This window comes from Eurypyga helias, unplaced genomic scaffold (genome assembly GCF_000690775.1).
Source record: "Eurypyga helias isolate BGI_N326 unplaced genomic scaffold, ASM69077v1 scaffold24668, whole genome shotgun sequence".
Classification (NCBI taxonomy): domain Eukaryota; kingdom Metazoa; phylum Chordata; class Aves; order Eurypygiformes; family Eurypygidae; genus Eurypyga; species Eurypyga helias.
The window spans coordinates 219-20,530 of NW_010265434.1; the positions used below are offsets into that span (position 1 = coordinate 219).

Below are 20,312 nucleotides of genomic sequence, written 5' to 3' on the forward strand. Positions count from 1 at the left end.
GTTATCCTGTACGTGCTGTGTCATGGCACACAAGATGACCTGCTCCGTAACCTTCCCTGGAACTGAGGTCAGGCTGACAGGCCTGTAGTTCCCTGGATGCTTCTTGTGATCTTTCTTGTAGATGGGTGTCACGTTGGCTAGCCTCCAGTCAACTGGGACCTCCTGGTTAGCCAGGAATGATGATAGATGATGGAAAGTGGCTTGGTGAGCACTTGCGCTGGCTCCCTCAGTACCCTTGGGTGGATCCCGTCTGGCCCCATACTCTTGTGTGAGTCTGTTGGAACGAGGGCTGAGAAATACCTACACAAGTAACTTTTTTTTTTTCCCTAGTTCTTCGTAAACTGACAGTCCATGGGTTTGTAGAACCTCATTGGAATGTAGAGGTCATGGTAAGTGACATATATCTGTTTCTAGTTTTCGATTAGAAAGCTTTTTTGACCATTTCAGGTTTTGTCAGAGCTGTGTTTAAAAATCACAAAAATTAAGAGGGACACATTTGTGTTATGTAAAGGAAGATCAAGTAACACACTCTCAAAGTTGTCCTCCCATCAGTAAAGAACTGTCAGTTCCTAGATAGATCCTAAACACTGTAACACCAATAGCATGCTGTTTAAAAAAAGAAAAAAAGCACCCCTTCCAATTTACATGTCACAGGATAGTGACACCCCTGTTGCCTATTGAAAGAAGTCCCCTATCATTGGAGGAGGATGTCTTCATTTAATAATCATAGAATCACAGAATGGTTTGGGTTGGAGGGACCTTAAAGACCATCTAGTTCCACCCCTGCTGCCATGGGCAGGGACACCTTCCACTAGACCAGGTTGCTCAAAGCCTCATCCAGCCTGGCCGAGGCTGTAATGCCGCGTTTGTCATTTCAAATTCTATTGATACAATTTGTCTGATGGACATGGAAGCCTTTGGTATGTAGCCCATCCAGGCGACAAAAAAAAAAAAAAAGAAGAAACCCAAGCACCTTCCTTAGCTGCAAACTGCCTGCTTTGCTGGAGGGATTGGGTACCTACGACCTACATCCTAAACCAGGTAGTTGAGAATAGGGAAGAACTGGATAAGCAGGTTGTAAAGCCTATCTCTCTCTATTTACTTATTCGTCCTTCTGTTGGAGATGCAATGCTGTTTGTGTGGTACTCATAAGGTTGGTTTGGATCGTCCATGCGGTCTGCTAGATAGCTAATCATTTGTTTAATGAGGAGATGGTTTGTCCAAGATAATCAGTTAGTTAACAGTGATGAGGTGATGTCTGTGCTAGTAACACATCTGAACTGACTTATGCACTTTTATGTTTTTCAGGGTTTTCTAAATGCAGTGTTTGAACAGCTAAAACAGTTTCTGGAGTGTAGTAAGTACCTGAATATTTCCCGTTGTATTGGCTGTTAAATATTAGAAGCTGGATGAAAACACACAGTTTAGTGCATCATCCATAATCATTTAGATATTTTTTATAAACACAAAGCTATTACTTTAAATGCTGCTGAAGCTACCGGAAAAGACTTCATTAAAACCGTTCTTTTGTATCAACAGAATAAAATCCCACCAAAATTATACTTGGTGTGATAATGTCAGTGACAAAAAAAAAAAGTATCTTAAGCCATGGATTTACAGAGTATCCTTAAAATATGTAGATGCTACTAGAAGTCAGATTATGAGTTTTCTTCTTTGGGAGAGTTTTACGTTTTCCTGGTGTTTACCATATATTTTGGTAAGTGTAACATGGGAAATAAAGACCACATTCAGCTGTGTCTTCTTTGTAACTGGAAGAGTAGTAGTCTGAGACAGGCAAGGACAGGATACACAGTCAACAGAAGTGCAGTTGGCAGGTGTTGGTGCTCTTTCAGGGAAGTTACCGAAGGCAAGCAAAAAAGTGTTTGCTGGTGTTGCATCTGAACTCACTCCGCTTTTCTTGCTTGTGCACTTGTGGCAGATCTGGTGGAAGCCATTCATTCATCTGAAGCCTGTCAGGTCATTCTTTTAGGATTCAGTTTCTGAGAATAGATCTCTAAACTGAGTATAAACATTTTTTTTTAATATATAAAAGAAGCTACTTGACTCAGGAGTCTGTGCTTAGGTGAGAGGGGCTGACCTGGGCTCTGAGACTTGGTTCTAAAAAAGATGGAAGCCTCCACTGTGTTCAGTGCCAAAATAAAATACCTTTTCTTCTTTTCTAAAATGCAGTTTGCTTTGAATGCAGCTGTTTGCCCCTTCTACTGTACTATAGTCATGCTCTTTCTGGCCCTTCTTTCATATTTGGCAAGATAGTTGCCTAGCTTTAATGGGCTGAATTGGAGGCCATCTCTTCCTGAAACTTGGTGGCTATTATAGTCCGCTAGAACATGGGGACTGTGGGGTTTGAATGTCCTAAGATAAGAAAAGAGATGAAACTTCCCATTTCCACTTTTTCTAATCCAGAAGTTCTTTTGAAAAAGCAGGGACAACTACCTTACAAGATAACTGTGTGCATTTATTACAGCATGGTTTTGCCTGTATGCCTTCATTATGGCTCTTCTTGTGTTTCTCTCTTTTTTTTTTTTAATGAAAGCTTTATCTGTTTTTTGTAAATTCAGAATGTATTCCAGAGCCCATAATCAGTTATTTTTTAAGGTGGAGTTTCTAGAAAAACATGTGTTATGTAGTAGGGCTATGCCATATGTCTATAAAAGGGCATTTTCATATTTTCATTATTTTTTTACTTCTTGTCTATGCTAGCATTTCCTTGCATTATTTTTAACTGCCTTTTATCACTGGGCTGTCTGTACCGATGTCCCAGTTGTTTTATTCCGATCAGTTACAGCTGCAGTGAAACTCACTGAGAGAAATGGTTAAAGATTTCCCCCCCCCCCCCCAGTACTCATTACCTTGAATTTGACTTTGAATTTATTTTGCCATAAGTGAGAGAATAATTTTTTCCTGCCTGGTGTAATCCTCAAACTACAGATAAACCAAGTTCTTCTACAGTGTTAATTTTTTGAAAACTTAGCTATCCAGAAAGAAAAGGAAAGTGTGAAAAAATGATAGTTGTTAAATATCTGATTTACCAGGTAGAAGTATAAGAGGAGAAAACATATGCAGAGATCGTCTAGAAAAGACTATAATTCTGTTCACTAAAGTGGTAAGTAAATTCTCCATTCAGTTACTGAGTAGTTTACTGTTCTGGAGGAGCAGTCCCCATTCAGATATGCATGTGCTTTAAAGAAAACAGGTTTCAGATCTTTTAAAGAAATGGAAGGTACTGAAACTTTAAACTTCTTTGTTATGAAATATATTTTGGAATTTTTCTTTAAAGAAAACGGTGTCTTTTTACTTACGCTGACATTAAGTTACGGCAGTGAAGAATACATTTCCTTAGCTCAAAGAAAATTTAAGTGCATTACATTAGTAAATTATTCATCTAGGATTTTACTCAGAAAAGAATTCTGAAAGTTTTGCTTAAACACTGGTATCAGTGTTGATGAATAAAGAAGAGATAAACCTTTCATGCTCTCTTTTATAAGTAGTTAGATGGCTATTTCTAAGGCCCTGTTACTTCTGTTGAATGACAGGCCACTTTTAGTTTATTGAAAGAAAATTAACAAAAACCTCTCTTACCCTCTGTGACTTTTGCATTATATAATACATTTGGAGTTGCCAGCTAATTCTGCGCAACCATTAATTGCATATATTATCAGAAGGTAATTTTAGCGTTGTCACTTGCTCTGTTTTTAAAAGATGTAAAACCTACTGAACTCCCATTGTTCTCAGATTCTATTCTGGGGCTATGGATCTTAATTAAATATTCAGGCTAATTGTCAGAAGTGAGAGGCAGCTGTTGGCTTCACCAAAATTGAACTGAAGGTGCTCTGATCCGACATTTTTAGTCTTTTTCACAGTACTTCTTACTTTGAACTAACAAGCAAAGTATGTGAAGCCCATGCACCTTTTTCGTAGACCTGAAGATGAAATACATTTTATTAGTAGGTAAACTACCACCTGTAGTAATTCAGATGCAAAAATTTAGGCTTAAGTATTTTTGCAGTTGTACAGGAGATTAAAGAAATTGACCCAGTGCATTCTAGACCACAAGTTGGAAAAGCTGAGCTGAAGCAGCAAGTGCTTATACTGCAGTGGGTGGGCGAGAAAAAAGAATAGGAAGTCATTTCACTCATTGCTCTTTTACTTAAAATAACTCTAATAGGGTTGAATTAGCTGCTAAAATGTGTAGAGTTTTTAAGTAGGGCTAAAATACATTGCATACTGTGTTAGTTGCAAGCTGGTCTGGTTGAGAACAGGTATCGTTCCTTAAACTTAAAAGAAAAATAAAAGTAATTTTGAACATGACTCAAGAATTTCAGGGCAAAATAATGCTTCATTAACCATTGATAATGATCTCTTCCTAATTTCCTGTCTGTGTTCAGTTTTCTTTTGTATAACTTTATATAAATTGGCACTTGTTTTTTCCTAACTAATTTATGAAAGCATCTAATAAGACTTGCACAGAAATTATTTATTTCTCTTTCTTGTTCTGCTTCCTTTATTTTTAGCTTTTGGATTTCCTGGATCAACATCCTTTTTCATTCACCCCTTTGATTCAGAGGTCATTGGAGTTTGCTGTAAGCTATGCTTTCACAGGGGCTGGTGAAGGAATTGTATTTGAGCGGTTTATTGTACAGTGCATGAATCTCATTAAGATGATTGTAAAAAATTATGCATACAAGCCATCCAAAAATATTGAAGGTACTGCTGCTATTTACTAAAAACATTTCTTATATCTTGAGAAACATTTTGCTAGTTGTTCCCAACATTAAAACTCTCTTAAGATACTCTTTTGAAACACTTAATTTTTTAAATAGTTAGTAATATATGCTGCTGTCTCTATATTGATAATTCTTACGTTGATGTTTAAAGTATTCATATATATGTATATATATGTAGGCATTGACTTGCTAAAGTAATCTTAAATATGTGAGTGTGAGTATTTTTGTACATTGTTTTAGTTTACACTGAACTAATGTTTAAAAGTATTGAGGTATGAGATTTGGTTTATTTTCACTGAGTGGTTTGATGCATCTTTCCATTGAGAAATGTTTGATAAAAATGGAGTATTTCCTGTAATTAACTAATACCACTACTCTGAAATACAGAAACACATACAATTTGCATGCAGTTGAATATGAATCAATTTATATGGTCAGCTTTGTAGGACTCTTTCATTCTGAATTTTCATACACTGCTGTATTTATGGATAATGAAAAATAGAATTGAACTATATTAAGTAAATCCCAAAACTTTCACCTTAGTTTGACATTTGGCAGTGACTAGTTAACAATTAATGTTCTATTTGTAAATTTGAGGGGAAAAAAATGTTTCGTGAACATAGTGGTATGAGTCAGAAAGATTACACAAACCCAGTATTTAAAATTCTTCAAAATATTGATATGTTTTCATGTTATTCCATAATTTCATAAAACATTAAATTCTCCTAAATCCACTGGTTATTAACAGAAATTTCTACTTGCAAAAGTTCATAGTTGTGTTTGAGGTTTTGAAATAGAAATGTGGACACTTGAGACGAGAAGAATATATCACATTCTGATAAAAGCTGTAGCACTTGACTATTTCAGAACTGGGTGATTAAAAGTAAATTAAAATAGAAAGTTTGTTTTTCTTGATTTCTGGCAGACATACAGTGATTTGTTCCTTGTATAGCATACAGTATTCAGTTTTATTGCTTCTTTCTTTAACTAATATTAACTCTTAAAATACCCAAGTTATTTTTAAGATTGTATTTGGATAAACTTTCTGTATAGGTATAAATGAAACTTTGACTTCAGTGTGTTTTTAAATTCAGTAATGCTAAATAAAAGAAAAATACCAAAAGCAGCAGGTAGATACTTTTTTTTCATCTACTATGTAGATGAAAAGTAATACAACTCGAATGACCCTTCAGTCTAAATATTCTCTTAGAGAACTCCCTTAAGAGTAAATGAATTTGGGAGTTTAACTTGCTTTAAAAAGTGTCACTTGAAAATCTGCCGTGAAAATGTATTATTTTCTTTTTTTTCTGCTGAGGTTAAAAATTCCTTATCTGTTGATTTCTTCGCAATTTTACTACACTGCTGTTTGGTCATTAAGCCACCTTGTAATTTGGAATTTTATGTGTTTTATTCCAGATAGCAGTCCTGAAACTCTTGAAGCTCATAAGATAAAGACAGCATTTTTCACATATCCCACACTAATGGAAATATGTAGAAGATTAGTCACTCATTATTTCCTGTTGACAGAGGAAGAATTAACCATGTGGGAAGAGGACCCAGAAGGCTTCAGTAAGAAATGTGGTTTATAGTTGGTTGCATTTTATTTAGATATTTGTATAAGAGTTTTGCATCTGCTTTTACTTTACAAAATGCTTACTATGACATCAGCTGTTTTATTTTCTGCAGTCTGGTTACATGCACAGATATTCCCTGTAGAAAATGTTTTCATAACAAGATTTCTCAGTAGTCTATGATAACCACATATCTTTATTTGAACCATAGTTGAAATAATGTTTTTCCTTTTCTTTATGGAATTATAGCTGTAGAAGAGTCAGGAGGAGATTCTTGGAAGTACAGTCTCAGAGTAAGTGTTTCAGTTTGAAAGAAAACCATTTAACATTTCTGGATGAATTTCTTGATAGTTTCTTGATAGGAGAGATGAGATTTGATAGAAAGATAAGCTCGTGCTTTTAAAAAGAATCTTTAGTTAAAGAGATTTCTGAGTATAGGTCAACTTTGTTCCTTTATCAATACTCAAACATGCTGAAATACACTGGAAACTATGCACTTCGTATTTTTGGAGGAGGGAAAAGGAGTTGGCTTTAGCAGCATTTGTATTCTGTAGCATCTGGTGGAGATTATCAGTTACTACTTTGTTAGTTCACATGATAAGTGACGAAAGTTTTGGATCTATCTATATTGGCATTTTAGTTCACATCAAAAGTGTGCTGTCGTAGTGAATCTCCCAATTGTCACTGCTGTGGTTAGCTTTACAGACCGATCTCAAATATTATTTGCTGGGCTACTTTAATTTTAAAACTAAAAAACCCAACCCTGTGCATCTGGTGTGTTCCTGGTGCAAGTGGGTATTCAGTCAGATAACTCAACTGGAGCTAACCCAAAAAGAAACCATGACATACCTACAGGGTGTTTACTGGCTTCTCAACACCAGCTGTTTCACTCCAGAGACCTGTAGTTCTTCCACCACAGAGCTGGCTGATGCAGATGCAGCCATCGAACTCTTGCTAGGGTTTAAGCGTACTGTATAGTAGGAACAGTGGTATTTCCTATAATAGTGATTTTGCTATAGTATATTCCATTTTAAATTACGACCTTTGGTGCAAAGTGTTCAGCACTTAAAATTTTAACATAATATGTATTTTAATTGCCTTTTCATAGATTCTAAAACAGATATTTTAATTTTTCAGCCATGCACGGAAGTTCTTTTTATTGATATTTTCCATGAATATAATCAGACTCTTAGCCCTGTGCTTTTAGAAATGGTTCGCAGTCTACAAGGTAAGTTCTTGAAAAAATAAAGGAACTGTAAAATGTAGAATTGTCTACATAGGGTCTTGTCAACTTTTAAACAAATTTGTGAACTTTGATTTGGTATTTTGCATTCATTCTACATTTTGAAAGGACATGTTAATATTTTAAAATCATTTTTAAATCTACCGTAAGGAAAATGCAATGTATATATAGCAAAAGGGAATCCTAAGGATTCTTTGCTTTTCGTCATAACTGTTTTAGATGACTGCTGGGGCATTTCTGCTTTCATGGGATCTCAGACTTTCTTGAGAATGGTGGACAAGCATAATGAATTCAGTGGTTGTTTTATACTGGGAACTTAGTGTGCAAATGTTGCAAGGCAGTTTGTGGTAATTCTGCCATGTGTCTGCAAAAATCCTGGGGGGTGGAAATAAGAGACTAAGTTCAAGTTATGCTGTCAATTTGGAGAGTCTAGAGTCTTTTCCAAATGTGAAAAATATGCTTAAAAAATTTAGTGGTGTTCCGTATGAAGACTGAAGTCTTTGTAGACAGAGGAATGATCCAAGTTTCCTTTCTTTTCTATGCTATGATTCCTTGCCCCAGACTAAGCTTTATAGTGGCCATGAAAGTTGCAGCTGACTGTCGTGGCTTAACCTCAGCTGGCAGTTAAATACCACACAGACACTTGCTCACTCCCCTCTAGCCAAAACCAAGACACTGCTGCTTTTTCCCTGTCATTTTAGCTTAGGTTGTTTTCCTAGGTTTATCTCATTTGACATACGGTGTTTTATGTTTGAACTTAGCAGAATGGATCAGTACGTTATATTAATAGAAGTAAATACTCATTTTTCTAAGTGTGGTTTCTCAATTCACAGAATCTCTTCATAAAATACTTTATGTGCGTAAGTTGGGGATGGCTTGCAGTGCTGCGATACTGGGAATGGTAAAAGGTTCCTTACAACAGTGTAGACAGTTATTTTGTTTTCCAAGAATTATGTAGTTAATACTTCCATGCTAAAAGGTACATGCACACATTTTTTTTTTTGCTTCTGAAGCCCCTAATAGCCATTTCTGGATGTTTTCAATTTGAGTGTTACTGTTGAAGTATTAGATGATATTAGGAATCAGTTAATTCTTAAGATTTTGGAAAATCTGTGCTTAAACCCTGTAAGTTCGCAAGTCATGCATATATAAAGTATATATGAACCAGGTCTAGGACTCTGTTGGAAAAAGTACCACGTGGTCAACAGTCTTCAGCAGTTTGCAGGTTTTGACTCTGTTCATTTAAAAGAAATGCTTTTGACTTAACTTGCATGTTGCTGTTAAAAGCGTTCAGCTCTGAAGAGTTCAGTCTAAAATAAAGTATGAAGGCAGAGGTTTGATTTTAGTATATTCAGTGAAAAAAGTATTGAAACTGAAATACCTGAACTTGTGAATACAACAGGAGTAGCAAAGCAGTTTTAATTCACAGCATACTTATTTAAAGTGTGTAAGTGCAAAGTTGGTTGTGTTCTCTGTTTTAGTTATGCTTTTTTCTTTATTTTAACTTTGTTGTAGGATCTACCAACATGGAAGATACAAGTGCTATACTGATTAAAGATGCTGGTAAATTAAATTTTACTTTACCTTTGAAGTAACAGAGCCTCTTTTATGTATGTGCTTGACCTTTTAAAATTATATGAACAATTGGCAAGATTTTTTTAAAGACATTTGAAAAGCAGGACCTAAATTTTGTGTCTCCTTTCACTTGATGTCAGTCTTCACATTTTGAAATGCTTGTGTAAAAATATGGTGCTTTTTTCAGCTTTTTTGGTGCAATAAGCCGTTAGACAAATCTCCCTTACTGTCCTGTCCTTTCCTCTTCTCTGCAAATAAATGAGCTTCAGTGCTTCTGTGGAGATACTCTGTATATTTTACACAGAAGGCGTTTTTATGTCAAAAGAAAAGAATTGTACAAACCTCTGATGGAACAAGTCTTGATGTTAGAGTAAGATCTTCAGTGTTGTAATAGGTTTTAACTATTTTAAGATATGTAATACATTTCTTTTACTAAAATTTCCTCTGGAGTTTCCTTCACCACAGTCTGATAATACCTTTCTTCAGGAAGATATGCTTTAGTTTTGCTTCATTATGTTGAGGTTATCAAAATATCTGTTGTTTTCTTTTAAACATAGATTAGTACTAAAAATTAAATATTTAAACCAACAATAAGCATAACTTTTGTTTTTCCCCAGTGTATAATGCAGTTGGGCTGGCTGCTTATGAACTGTTTGATAGCGTGGATTTTGATCAGTGGTTTAAAAATCAACTACTAGCAGAACTACAGGTTTCTCATAACAGGTAAACACCTTCATTTGTTATGCCTTCATCATTTAAATATGATCTGTTTATGCAAATCTCGTAAGGTATAATGTCTAATAATTGCAGACTTGAAAAATGCTCAATATTTAAATGTGTCCACTAAATGAGGAGAGGTATGAAATACATGTGGGTAACTGATACAGTCACAGAAGTGGCGGTGTTCCTCACAGTTTCTGTTTATTTGAACTGCTGTGTGGTGGATACTTCCAGGGTTCTGTAAAAATATTTTAAGTCAGTCTTCTTGCATATATTTGAGTTGACTGAATTTTCTCAGGATAATCACATTTGCTCATTTAAAGAAGGATATTTTGGCCTCCTGAGAACTCAGAGCCTTGTAGGCAGCAAAGTCCAACTGAAAGGAAAAACTTCTTCACTGAAAGAGTGGTCAGGCACTGGAACAGGCTGCCCAGGGAAGTGGTGGAGTCACCATCCCTGGAGGTGTTCAAGGAACGTGTAGACATGACTCTTGAGGACATGGTCTAATGGGTACGGTAGTGTTGGGTTGATGGTTGGTCTTACAGGTCTTTTCCAACCTTTGTGATTCTGGGAAATCTGTGGAGATAATCTCTGTAAAACTGTAGCTTGGGCAACATTGTGATGTGTTCTTCTCTACTAGTCTAAATACAAGCCATCTCTAGCACTCCTCAGTGAGTTTTGCCATCCGTAAAGGGGGAAGCAAGGATTTGGGTTATGTTGCAACATGTGAATGATTAAAGGCTGTTCTACATAGAGTATTATATAACCCATCTGCCGTGGGTTTTCCTTCTCACCAAGGTCCCCTAGATTTGGGTGGCCTTCACTTGAGTACATTTTTGTTCAGGAGGCAGCATATTTTGAAAGACCGGTTTTGGCATCTCAGTACAGACTGACATCTCTACAGCTGTCTAGAAGACGGTGTTCTTCCCTGTTCTTCAAATTGTGACTCTTCCCTCAGGGAAGTGACTTCTGTTGTATATGCTAATCCTTATCAGATGAGTTCCCACTCAGCTATTGACTCTGAATAAGTATGTCCTATCTTTCTCATCAGATCCATTGGCAGTGACCCTAATGTCCTTTGAAGAACTTTACTGTTTTTTTCTTGTACATTTGGAATTCATCTTACCAGACACGATTGTTATCTGAAATATGAACTAATCTGTTTGCCAATACCCTTAGGAGTTACTTGTAAACTTGTAAATGATTCTCCATAGTGAGTTGCCAGCCAGCCTTTTTTGTTTCCAGGTGCCAGTTATAAACACATCTTTACAATTCAATTCAGTTTAACTTAGAGTGAAGATCCTGCTAAACTTAAAGATATTAAAATGCTTCTTTTCACTGCAGTATACTTAAAAAAAATTGAATTATTTACTTGTAGATGTATAACCGTACATCAGAGTCACAGAATAATTGGCACAGTTGTTTACCTGGTGTCTCCAGTGTCTCTATTCTTTCTCTCATTAGTTTTCCTTTTTTTATTTTGGTATGACCTCAACTTCCCCTGGCTGTCTATCAGTGGTGAAGTACTCTAATGGTTAGGCTAAATATCAGAAGAGCAGGAAAAAATGAGAGGTCTTGTACACATGATTGATCCTGTGTTGTTGGGCTGCACCAGCACCAGTCCCTGAATACAGCTACCGTGGTATTGGTGGCACATGCTGGCTGTGGCATTTTTATGCTATTCACCGATATAAGTAAAACTGACAAAGTCTTTTACAGTAGATACAGTTGTATTTACAGTTGGGAAGACACCTGGTCAAACCATTTGGTTGGCATATGTGAAAGGATGAAATTCCTGTGGGGACAGAAACTTGCAGTAGAAGTCATCAGAAGTTTGAAGCTTTGTTTGCTTGAACTGCTTTCACTGCCAGCATCTTTGGAGACCACCGTGGCAATAAGGGCGATGGTATTAGTGGTTTGACTGGAGTGCTGCTTTAATGACAGGCTCATGAGCACACGTGCCGTTCAGATAAAATGGGTTGGCAAGTGTGGTCTGCTGTCCCACAGATGGTCCCATGGAGTTTCACATGCTTGTTCACAAAGAGGTTCATGTTAGGGAACACACACCTATGTGTTGTCAGCAGTGACTGGAGAGTTTGCTGTGTTTTGTTTTCTTTGAATGTTCCACTGTCTGTTGATAATGAGTCTGTCAATGGTGTCCATAGCAGTAGGAGAAATAGGGGATTAATGAAAGAATATACTTAAAGATTTTTTAGAAACACTGCATTGGCAAATTTATCACTTGCCAAAATATTTAGTTTTGTACTGATTAAGGAGAAACTTCTCTGTAATATGAAAATAATATACTGAATACGATTTTCTGCAATAATTCTATTTTAAGACATTTTGTCTTGCTGAGAGAGGATGTATCAACATGACATTTAATACTTTGGTATCAAGTAAGATACTCTGGACTTGACTGTCTGAATGCTGTCCAGACTGCTTAAAGCTCCCCTCCTATGGCTATTGCAACAAGAAACTGCTTTATTTCGGAATATGGTCACTTGCCTGATGTGAGCTTTAGGCCCAGCAGTCACTTAGCGTGTGCTCTGAATGTAAAAGCTAATGATGTTTTAAGAGGTGAGCTTTTCCCAGAAGTAGTGAATGTAGAAAAGGTAGGATCACAAAAGTGCGCATCTATGAGCAGAAGAATTTCTTGGAGCTTGAGGCCTTTAAGAAGGGGAAAAATAATGTCAACAACAACAACAAAAACCCAACAACCCAAAACCAAACCCAAACACACACTGACTCCCCAGAACCTCAAAAGCATGCTATCTTTCCCAGCAAGACTGAAAATACAAAGACGGAGGTAGCATGTATGGACAGTATAGCAGATATCACCAGGGCTGAAAATCCTTGCTGTCAGCAGGTGGTTATGTACTTGTAATTTAAAACTTTTCTTTATGATAGTGGTTTGAAAACTATCCAACACCAATCTGAAGAAAAACTTCTTAGTTTTTTGATATTCTGATTTTTACAAGGCATGAGAATTCTAAGAATAGAAACAGTTGTATCATCACAGCTTCTTGAATAAATAGAAGGATGTGTTAGTAAGACAACATCTTGTGTAAGTCATGCTTCAGTATGGGTTGTTCATGCTTCACTGTCACTCAATAAATCACAAGCAACACTGGAATATTCACAGAATCATAGAATGGTTTGGGTTGGAAGGCACCTGAAAGACCATCTAGTTCCAACCCCCCTGTCGGGAGGCGGGACACCTTCCACTAGACCAGGTTGCTCAAAGCCTCATCCAGCCTGGCCTTGAACACTTCCAGGGATGGGGCATCCACAGCTTCTCTGGGCAACCTGTGCCAGTGCCTCACCACCCTCTCTGTGAAGAACTTCTTCCTGCTAGCTAAACTAAACCTTCCCACTTGCAATTTAAACCCGTTACCCCTTGTCCTGTCACTACAGGCTCTTGTAAAAAGTCCTCCCCAGCTTCCTTGTAGCCCCTTCAGGTACTGGAAGGTGCTATAAGGTCTCCCCGGAGCCTTCTCTTCTCCAGGCTGAACAAGCCCAACTCTCTCAGCCTGTCCCCATAGCAGAGGTGCTCCAGCCCCCTGAGCATCTTTGTGGCCTCCTCTGGACTCACTCCAACCGGTCTATATCCTTCTGATGTTGAGGGTTCCACAGCTGGATGCAGCACTCCAGGTGGGGTCTCACCAGAGCAGAGTAGAGGGGCAGAATCCCCTCCCTCGACCTGCTGGCCACGCTTCTCTGGATACAGCCCAGGATACGGTTGGCTTTCAATATTATTTCTCATTAGCTTTGTGTTCCAGTCTTACGAAGTGCTTTATACTTGCTGCTTCCACAACTTTCATGTTCTCTGAAGGTGTTTTTTCTTAATTACTTCATGGTTATGTGAAAATTTAATAAATCACACTTATTAAATGTAAAGAAGCCTCAATACTTTCAGTTTAAATTGCTGTCCTGATGGCTTGCAAGGCAGAAGTTCATCAAATGAAAAATACATTCAGGATAACAAGGAAAAACATATTTCTTAGTTAAAATTCTGTGAAAGGGGTTATTTTTCCTAACTTTATATGTCTGCAAGTTAAATATTTAATGTGATCTACTCTTCCTGATCAGCTTTTACAATCAGTGGAGGGAAGGAGCAGCTGTATGGAATGCTTTTCTCAGTCACTGTTAGGCAACTGAGCTCATTGGTCTGGTTCTTACTTCTCCCCATTGACTCTAAAGCTGTTTGATTTGTGCCCTTGTTGCAGCAGTGGTGCAAGATTGGGTAATGTCATTTCTCTCTGAGAATAGTTTTAGGCTGATGACATGAAATACTCTGACAGGTGCTGTAATGCAGTACTTAAGTTTGCATTTTTAAATTGTATCTGACCTAAAATTTTGAGCATAAAAGGAATGTCAAGGGCACTTCTGGAAACTCTGAAAGCAGTAGATACCATGATGGCAGTAATAAATGTAAGATTTATTTTTAGTTTCTTTTATTGACGTGCTATGTGCAGAATAAACTGTATCTTTACTGAGACTTTCAAGATTTAGTCATTTAGGATGAAAGTTATCTTTTCCGGACTAAGCTGGTGTTTCCTGAGCCTTCTGTTTGAAGAATTTTGATGAAAAAGATTTCTGCATTGAAGTTCTAAACTTGTCTTGGCAAACTAAATATTTTTAATACTTGTTTTAGGGAATAATGTTTTCCTAGTGATTCTTATATTTCTTTTTCATCGAAGTATTTTAGAACAACAAATACAATAAATTCACGAGTACAATTTTTCTCCCCTACTTTTAAAGATACAAACCAATACGCCGACGAGTAATTTGGCTGATTGGACAGTGGATTTCTGTAAAATTCAAATCAGACTTGAGACCTATGTTGTATGAGGCAATTCGTAACTTGCTTCAAGACCAGGACTTGGTGGTAAGTATAAATAAATAATGTTTTGGATTGTACATTTGTCCTGTAGACACAAGTGAAACATATATGCCATACCGTGTGTAAACCTGATTGATGGTTGTCGTAACATCACACCTGAAGTCTGTTTTTTCTTGCAAAAGATAATCTCTTGGGAAGTTGTGGTGATGTTTAATTGTGGAGGTGTGAAACAGTAAGGTCAAAGACATGAAACAAGGTCTTAAGATGTTCCACTACATGATGGTTTGGTGGGAACATGAATGGCAATAACAACAGTGTGTTTCTTACAAGAAGAAATATGTGAAGTGTCCTGAGATAAATAATTTATAAACACCTTGTGTACATAAAACAGGGTTATTCTGTGGCTGGTCACTGAAGTATACAGTAGTATTTAAGCGTTAACAGTTACCTGCTAGCAGAATATGGTAAATGGCATTAGTTGCTAAGCTGGCAGAGTACAGTTCTGTGGTTGTAAGCTACAGTTTCAGTTTACCAGAGGGTAAGGTTGAGTAGCTGGTTTTGCGATTGTTTCTTTTATTTTTAAACAAATAGTGCTAGCAGCCAACAAATAAACCTAGCTAGTTTTAGTTAATATTAGTTAAATATTAGTGATTGTCAGTCATAGCAGTTATTTCTGGGATTCCAGACAGCTGTAGGAGAGCCAGATGTGTTTCAGTGTCATTGTTGTGACTGTTTTCACTTAATACTTTCTGAACATCTGAACGTCTACGAGGGAAGAACGTCCTAACTGGTTGAGTTTATTTGATTCTGGGCTTTTTGTGTGAGAGCAAGCCATGAGATAATCCCACGTTAAACTTCTCTATTGCAAGAGTTTTTATCACAGGCTAGATATCTTCTTTATACTTGCTTGACCTTCATGAAGGTTTTGCCTGAGTAGTGTCTCTCGATGGTACCACTTCAGCAATGTAAGCTAACTGTAAAGGATACTAAAATGAAAGCAAATGAATATGTTTGAGTTGAACTAACTGCGTTTCTTAGAGGATGACAGAACGCATAGGATGATTCAATGGTTAAAACAGCAACTGATTTGATGTTGTCAGATAGTATGTTGATAATCAAAAAGTTCAATGGACGAATGCGTGAAGCTTCTTGACTTGTCTTTCAGGTCCGTATTGAGACAGCTACGACACTGAAGTTAAATATCCTTTCATTGGCAAAGATGTTTGATTACTTCTTAACTCAGAGTTACACGAAAACAAACAATTTTAAACTTACTACCGAATCATTCACATTATAATTTTTGCATATCCATGGAATATTTGTTTATTTGAGTCTTGTATCCATCTGCAATCTGTATTGTTTTTCCTTAGTGGTTATTTACCTGTTGATGACTTTGAGTTCAGAACTGACCAGTTCTTACCGGTAAGAGCATTTTTATGGGCATATTCTGATGAGCAGATAGATCCACATAGGAGAGCAGGAAAAAAATATTTTCCAATTTAATTTTAAACCACACTGTTTAGTAATCAGTGTGCGTGTATGTGTTGGGTTTTTTTAGCCTTCTATTAAGGTTTCTAATGTGCAACATACAGACAGACAATTCAAACACTTTTAGTATTCTGACTATTCCGACTTCTAGCATTGTGTTTAGTCCTATATATATATTGTCTGACCAGATGCTAAGTTTCTTCATGCTGAGACAGTATAAACACTGTCTTTAACAAATATGTCTCCACACCAATGTGGCTTTCCTGTATGCCTGTTGCACACAGTGTTTTGCGTCCGGCTGTTTCACACATATTTTAAATACAAGTATGTGGTTAAAATAGCGTGTTAAAAACACAGACTTTCTTGGTCTCCTCTATTTCTGTTCTTTGCAGTGGTAATTGCTGTTGTCATGAAGAGAGCAATAAAACGTTAGCAGTAGTTACAGCAGATTATTTTTAATCATTCAAATTTAGCAGGTGTTTTTTCTTTTTATATGATTGTGACTTCCATGTTAATTGCAACTCTCTTGAGAACAACCAAAACAAAAATGGAGGGTGCATCTGCACTCTAAAAATTGGAGTTAAGATCGCTTTTTCAGTTGAATATATAGATTTTATCTACCGACCCAAAAGCTGGATGACCATACCTTTGCCTTGACCCTAACAAAGTGCTACTTCTGGAGAGATGTCCTTCAGCTTTATAGTGTTTTATCTGTGAAGTCATGTTCACATTTACCAAAACGTGGAAATCATGTATTTTCAAGCTGAATTTCCAGTTCATGTCAGCCATTGTACTTTTGATGGTCTAATCTGTACATTTTGGGTTTGTTTTTTTTTTCTTCTAGTATCTGGAATCCATGTTTACACTGCTCTTTCAGCTACTTCAGGAAGTAACACAATGTGACACCAAAATGCATGTTCTTCATGTTCTGTCTTGTGTGATTGAAAGAGTCAATATGCAGGTATTTTTAATAGATTTCAGTCTTAGCTTTGTCCTAAGAACACAGAGAAGCACTTGACGTTTCTGACTTACACAAAAATAGTAGAAAAATGTAATTGATTAATAGACTAGTATTTGTTATGGTAGATGCCTAAACTGTTTGCATTACTTGGTTCTCTTTTCATTTTTCAGTTCTCATTTATCTTTTGTGTAAAATGTTCTTGCTCAGTTAGTTTAAAAAGTAAAGTATTTTCTGTATTGATTCATCTTTTAAAGTACAGACCTTTAATTTCTTGCAATTTTCTCTTTTTAATTGTAATTTACTCTAATTGTCTCATATCTGAAGTAGTATTTTATTAAATCTTACATATTAAAAGACACATCTGGGAGGACAAAATGCTTCACCCTCCTAGGGACTGTGCAGTTAGATTTGTAATCTCTCACTGGCATCGATAGAGATCATGATTGCCTATATAGCACACTCTAACTGAATTTGGAGTTTCAAGTTCACATTACGAATTTTCAGTACTTCCTCCTTGATGTTAAAGTATGTTCTTCAGCTTATACATAAAGAAATTGAAGAAGTTTTTGCAGAAATAAAAAATGAGTTCTTGACTCATTTTGTCCCACGTGTTTGTGGTGGTTTTGTTTTGGTTTCTTTTTTTTTTTCTTTGTGGTATTACTGTATTAATGACAGAGATAATGTGTGGTTTTGAGTAATCCTGTCTGAGAGCCAAATGAATCTTTCCTAATTGTCCTTCGTAAGAGAATTCAACAGAACAGCAGATTTCACTGCGTTTTAGATCAGCTAGAGAAGCAGCAGAAAAACCAAGTTGAGAAGGAACCTATGAGTCTGTTTAGGTTAATTCCTAATTAAATCCTTTGGAAGACAAATAGATTAACCTTTTTGTCTTGTAGGGCATCATACAAAAAACTTAGGCTGGGACAAACACCTGGAGATTATGTAGTCCAGCCCCTGCTCAAAGTATGGGTAACTTCAGAGGTTATTCAGCATTATGTTGTTGGTTTTTTACTGGGACGGGTATGTGTTGTTTTAGGAAGAGGAAAGAGGAGTAAATTAAGAAAACTGTTTTTACTGTGACAAAAGTAGCTCATAAATATCTGAGAAATAATGCTTGGGATAAATTGATGGGCTCATTTTACACATCAAGAAATAAATTTGTGTTCTGAACTTCAGATACGACCATATGCAGGATGTTTGATTCAGTATTTACCACTGCTTTGGAAACAGAGTGAGGAGCATAATATGCTACGATGTGCCATTCTGACCACCCTAATCCATCTTGTCCAGGTAAGGGGTGAGAACGACATAAATGTTGTTAATATCTCCTTCAGTTCTTTCTAGACATGCCTACATGCTCTGTGTGTGTGTGTATATATATATATATCTGTGCAAGTAAAATCAAGGTATATTTTGGTTTTATAGGCTATTTCTAAATGCTTTTCTTATAATAAAGACTGTTTAAGTGCTTAAAGTAATTTGTTTCCAGGGGCTTGTTCAGTAAAAATGGTTCTTTAGGCAGATTTGCTTGTGTTCTGGAAGGTTTTGGTTTTACAATCTTGGAATTCAACCTCCCTTAGTGACTTTATAGTCTGTGTTGAAAGGCTTGTCAGCTGGGAAATACAGGAAGGCAGAACATAAGTAGTGTCTGTCTCTTCTTAGAATCTTTGTGTACAGTTCAGACTTCATCTTGCAGCATAGCCAGGATCCCCACCACGCAGCTCCTAGGGATGTGGAATTTCTATTTGATTTGCAAACTTTAAGTGAAGATGAGCCATTTTTAAATCATAGCCAAGATATGGGCCACCACAAGTTTTCACTTTGCCTGTTCTTTAAATCGGTGTTTTAATTCAGATTATTGTCAAATATTTCTGATTTAAATTGTAACAGGCAAGATGTCTCTCAGGGGTGTTGTTGGCATTCACTAATTGTGGGTCATCTTGTTTATTTACAATTCCAACCATTTTATTGTTACTAGTTTTATCATTACCTTTCTCCTACATAACCTCTGATACCTATTATGCCCTTTTGCAGTGATTTCTGCTACATTTTTAGATAGCATAAGGAAAAATTAATTTATTTTGTCCCTTCTTGAATTTCTTAGATTTTCTGATTTTCTCTTCTGCTTTATTTGTATGTTATATGAAACAGAGCTAATAGCAGCTCTGAGCTGCCTGCTTGGTTATATAATGTTTGTGTCACTGTCACATCCTGTTATTTGTATTTCAATCTCTGATTTTTCTTTTGTTCTTTTGAGAATTTATCTTAGCTTATAACTTTTTATTTTTAGCTGTACTTGAATATCTCCTTTTTAATGTCCATTTAAAAATGGAATGGTCAGAACTATTAAAATATCTGTGAGCCAGGGCATGCTATTGCCTTACCTTTGTTCCTGACTGTGGCTTCTAAGTGCAGTAGGTGATAGTAATACTCAAAATAGAGGTGAACATAGTGATTCTACATTGTTTTTATTTAGAGTTTTGTAGACTTTTAATATCTGTTTGTTGTAGGGAACTTTTCCTTTCCAGAATATATTGCTTGCATTAGGTTTCATTAGCCCATAGTCGTTTATTAAGCTGTGTTTGTTTAGTTCACTTAGTGTCTTACAGTACTTAAAACTAAAGAAATCTAGATAACTTTTGCTCCCAGATTTTGCAATGTAACACTAATAGATGTGTTGACCAACATTGTATCTAAATGGAAGTTGCTGGTAATCCGTAGTCAGATAAATGATTTTATCACCTTTTTAGAAACATAAAATCACTTGGGCTGGAAAAGACTCTTAGAATCAGTTAACAGTCTCGCTGTTTTTTCCTAATACCCAATCTAAACCTCCCCCGGCGCAACTTGAGGCTGCTTTCTCTCATCCTGTCTCTTGTCACTTGGGAGAAGGGACCAACACCCACCTCACTGCAACCTCCTTTCAGGGAGTTACAGAGAACAATAAGATCTCCCCTGAGCCTCCTCCAGGAGGACTGCAGCTTCCTTACCCGCGCCTCACAGGACTTGTGCTCCAGACCCTTCCCCAGCTCTGTTGTCCTTCTCTGGACAAACTCCAGCACCTCAGTGTCTGTCTTGTACTGAGGGGCCCAAAACTGAATACAAGATTTGAGGTGCGACCTCACCAGTCCCCAGTTTGGGGGGACAATCACTTCCCTAGTCC

General features: G+C 36.7%; 1 protein-coding gene across 1 annotated transcript; it reads left to right on the top strand.

Moving 5' to 3' along the window:
• Positions 1-309: 309 nt before the first annotated feature.
• Positions 310-18,439, top strand: IPO11 (importin 11; the record flags this gene model as incomplete). The annotated part of the gene is made up of 14 exons (XM_010156748.1): positions 310-389; positions 1,309-1,357; positions 3,054-3,124; positions 4,533-4,725; positions 6,162-6,314; positions 6,566-6,609; positions 7,454-7,544; positions 9,075-9,122; positions 9,752-9,857; positions 14,619-14,745; positions 15,866-15,899; positions 16,082-16,122; positions 17,033-17,149; positions 18,326-18,439. Coding segments are annotated over 14 exons (1,268 nt in total), but the record flags the coding sequence as incomplete, so codon positions are not given.
• Between the last annotated feature and the right edge of the window lie 1,873 nt (positions 18,440-20,312).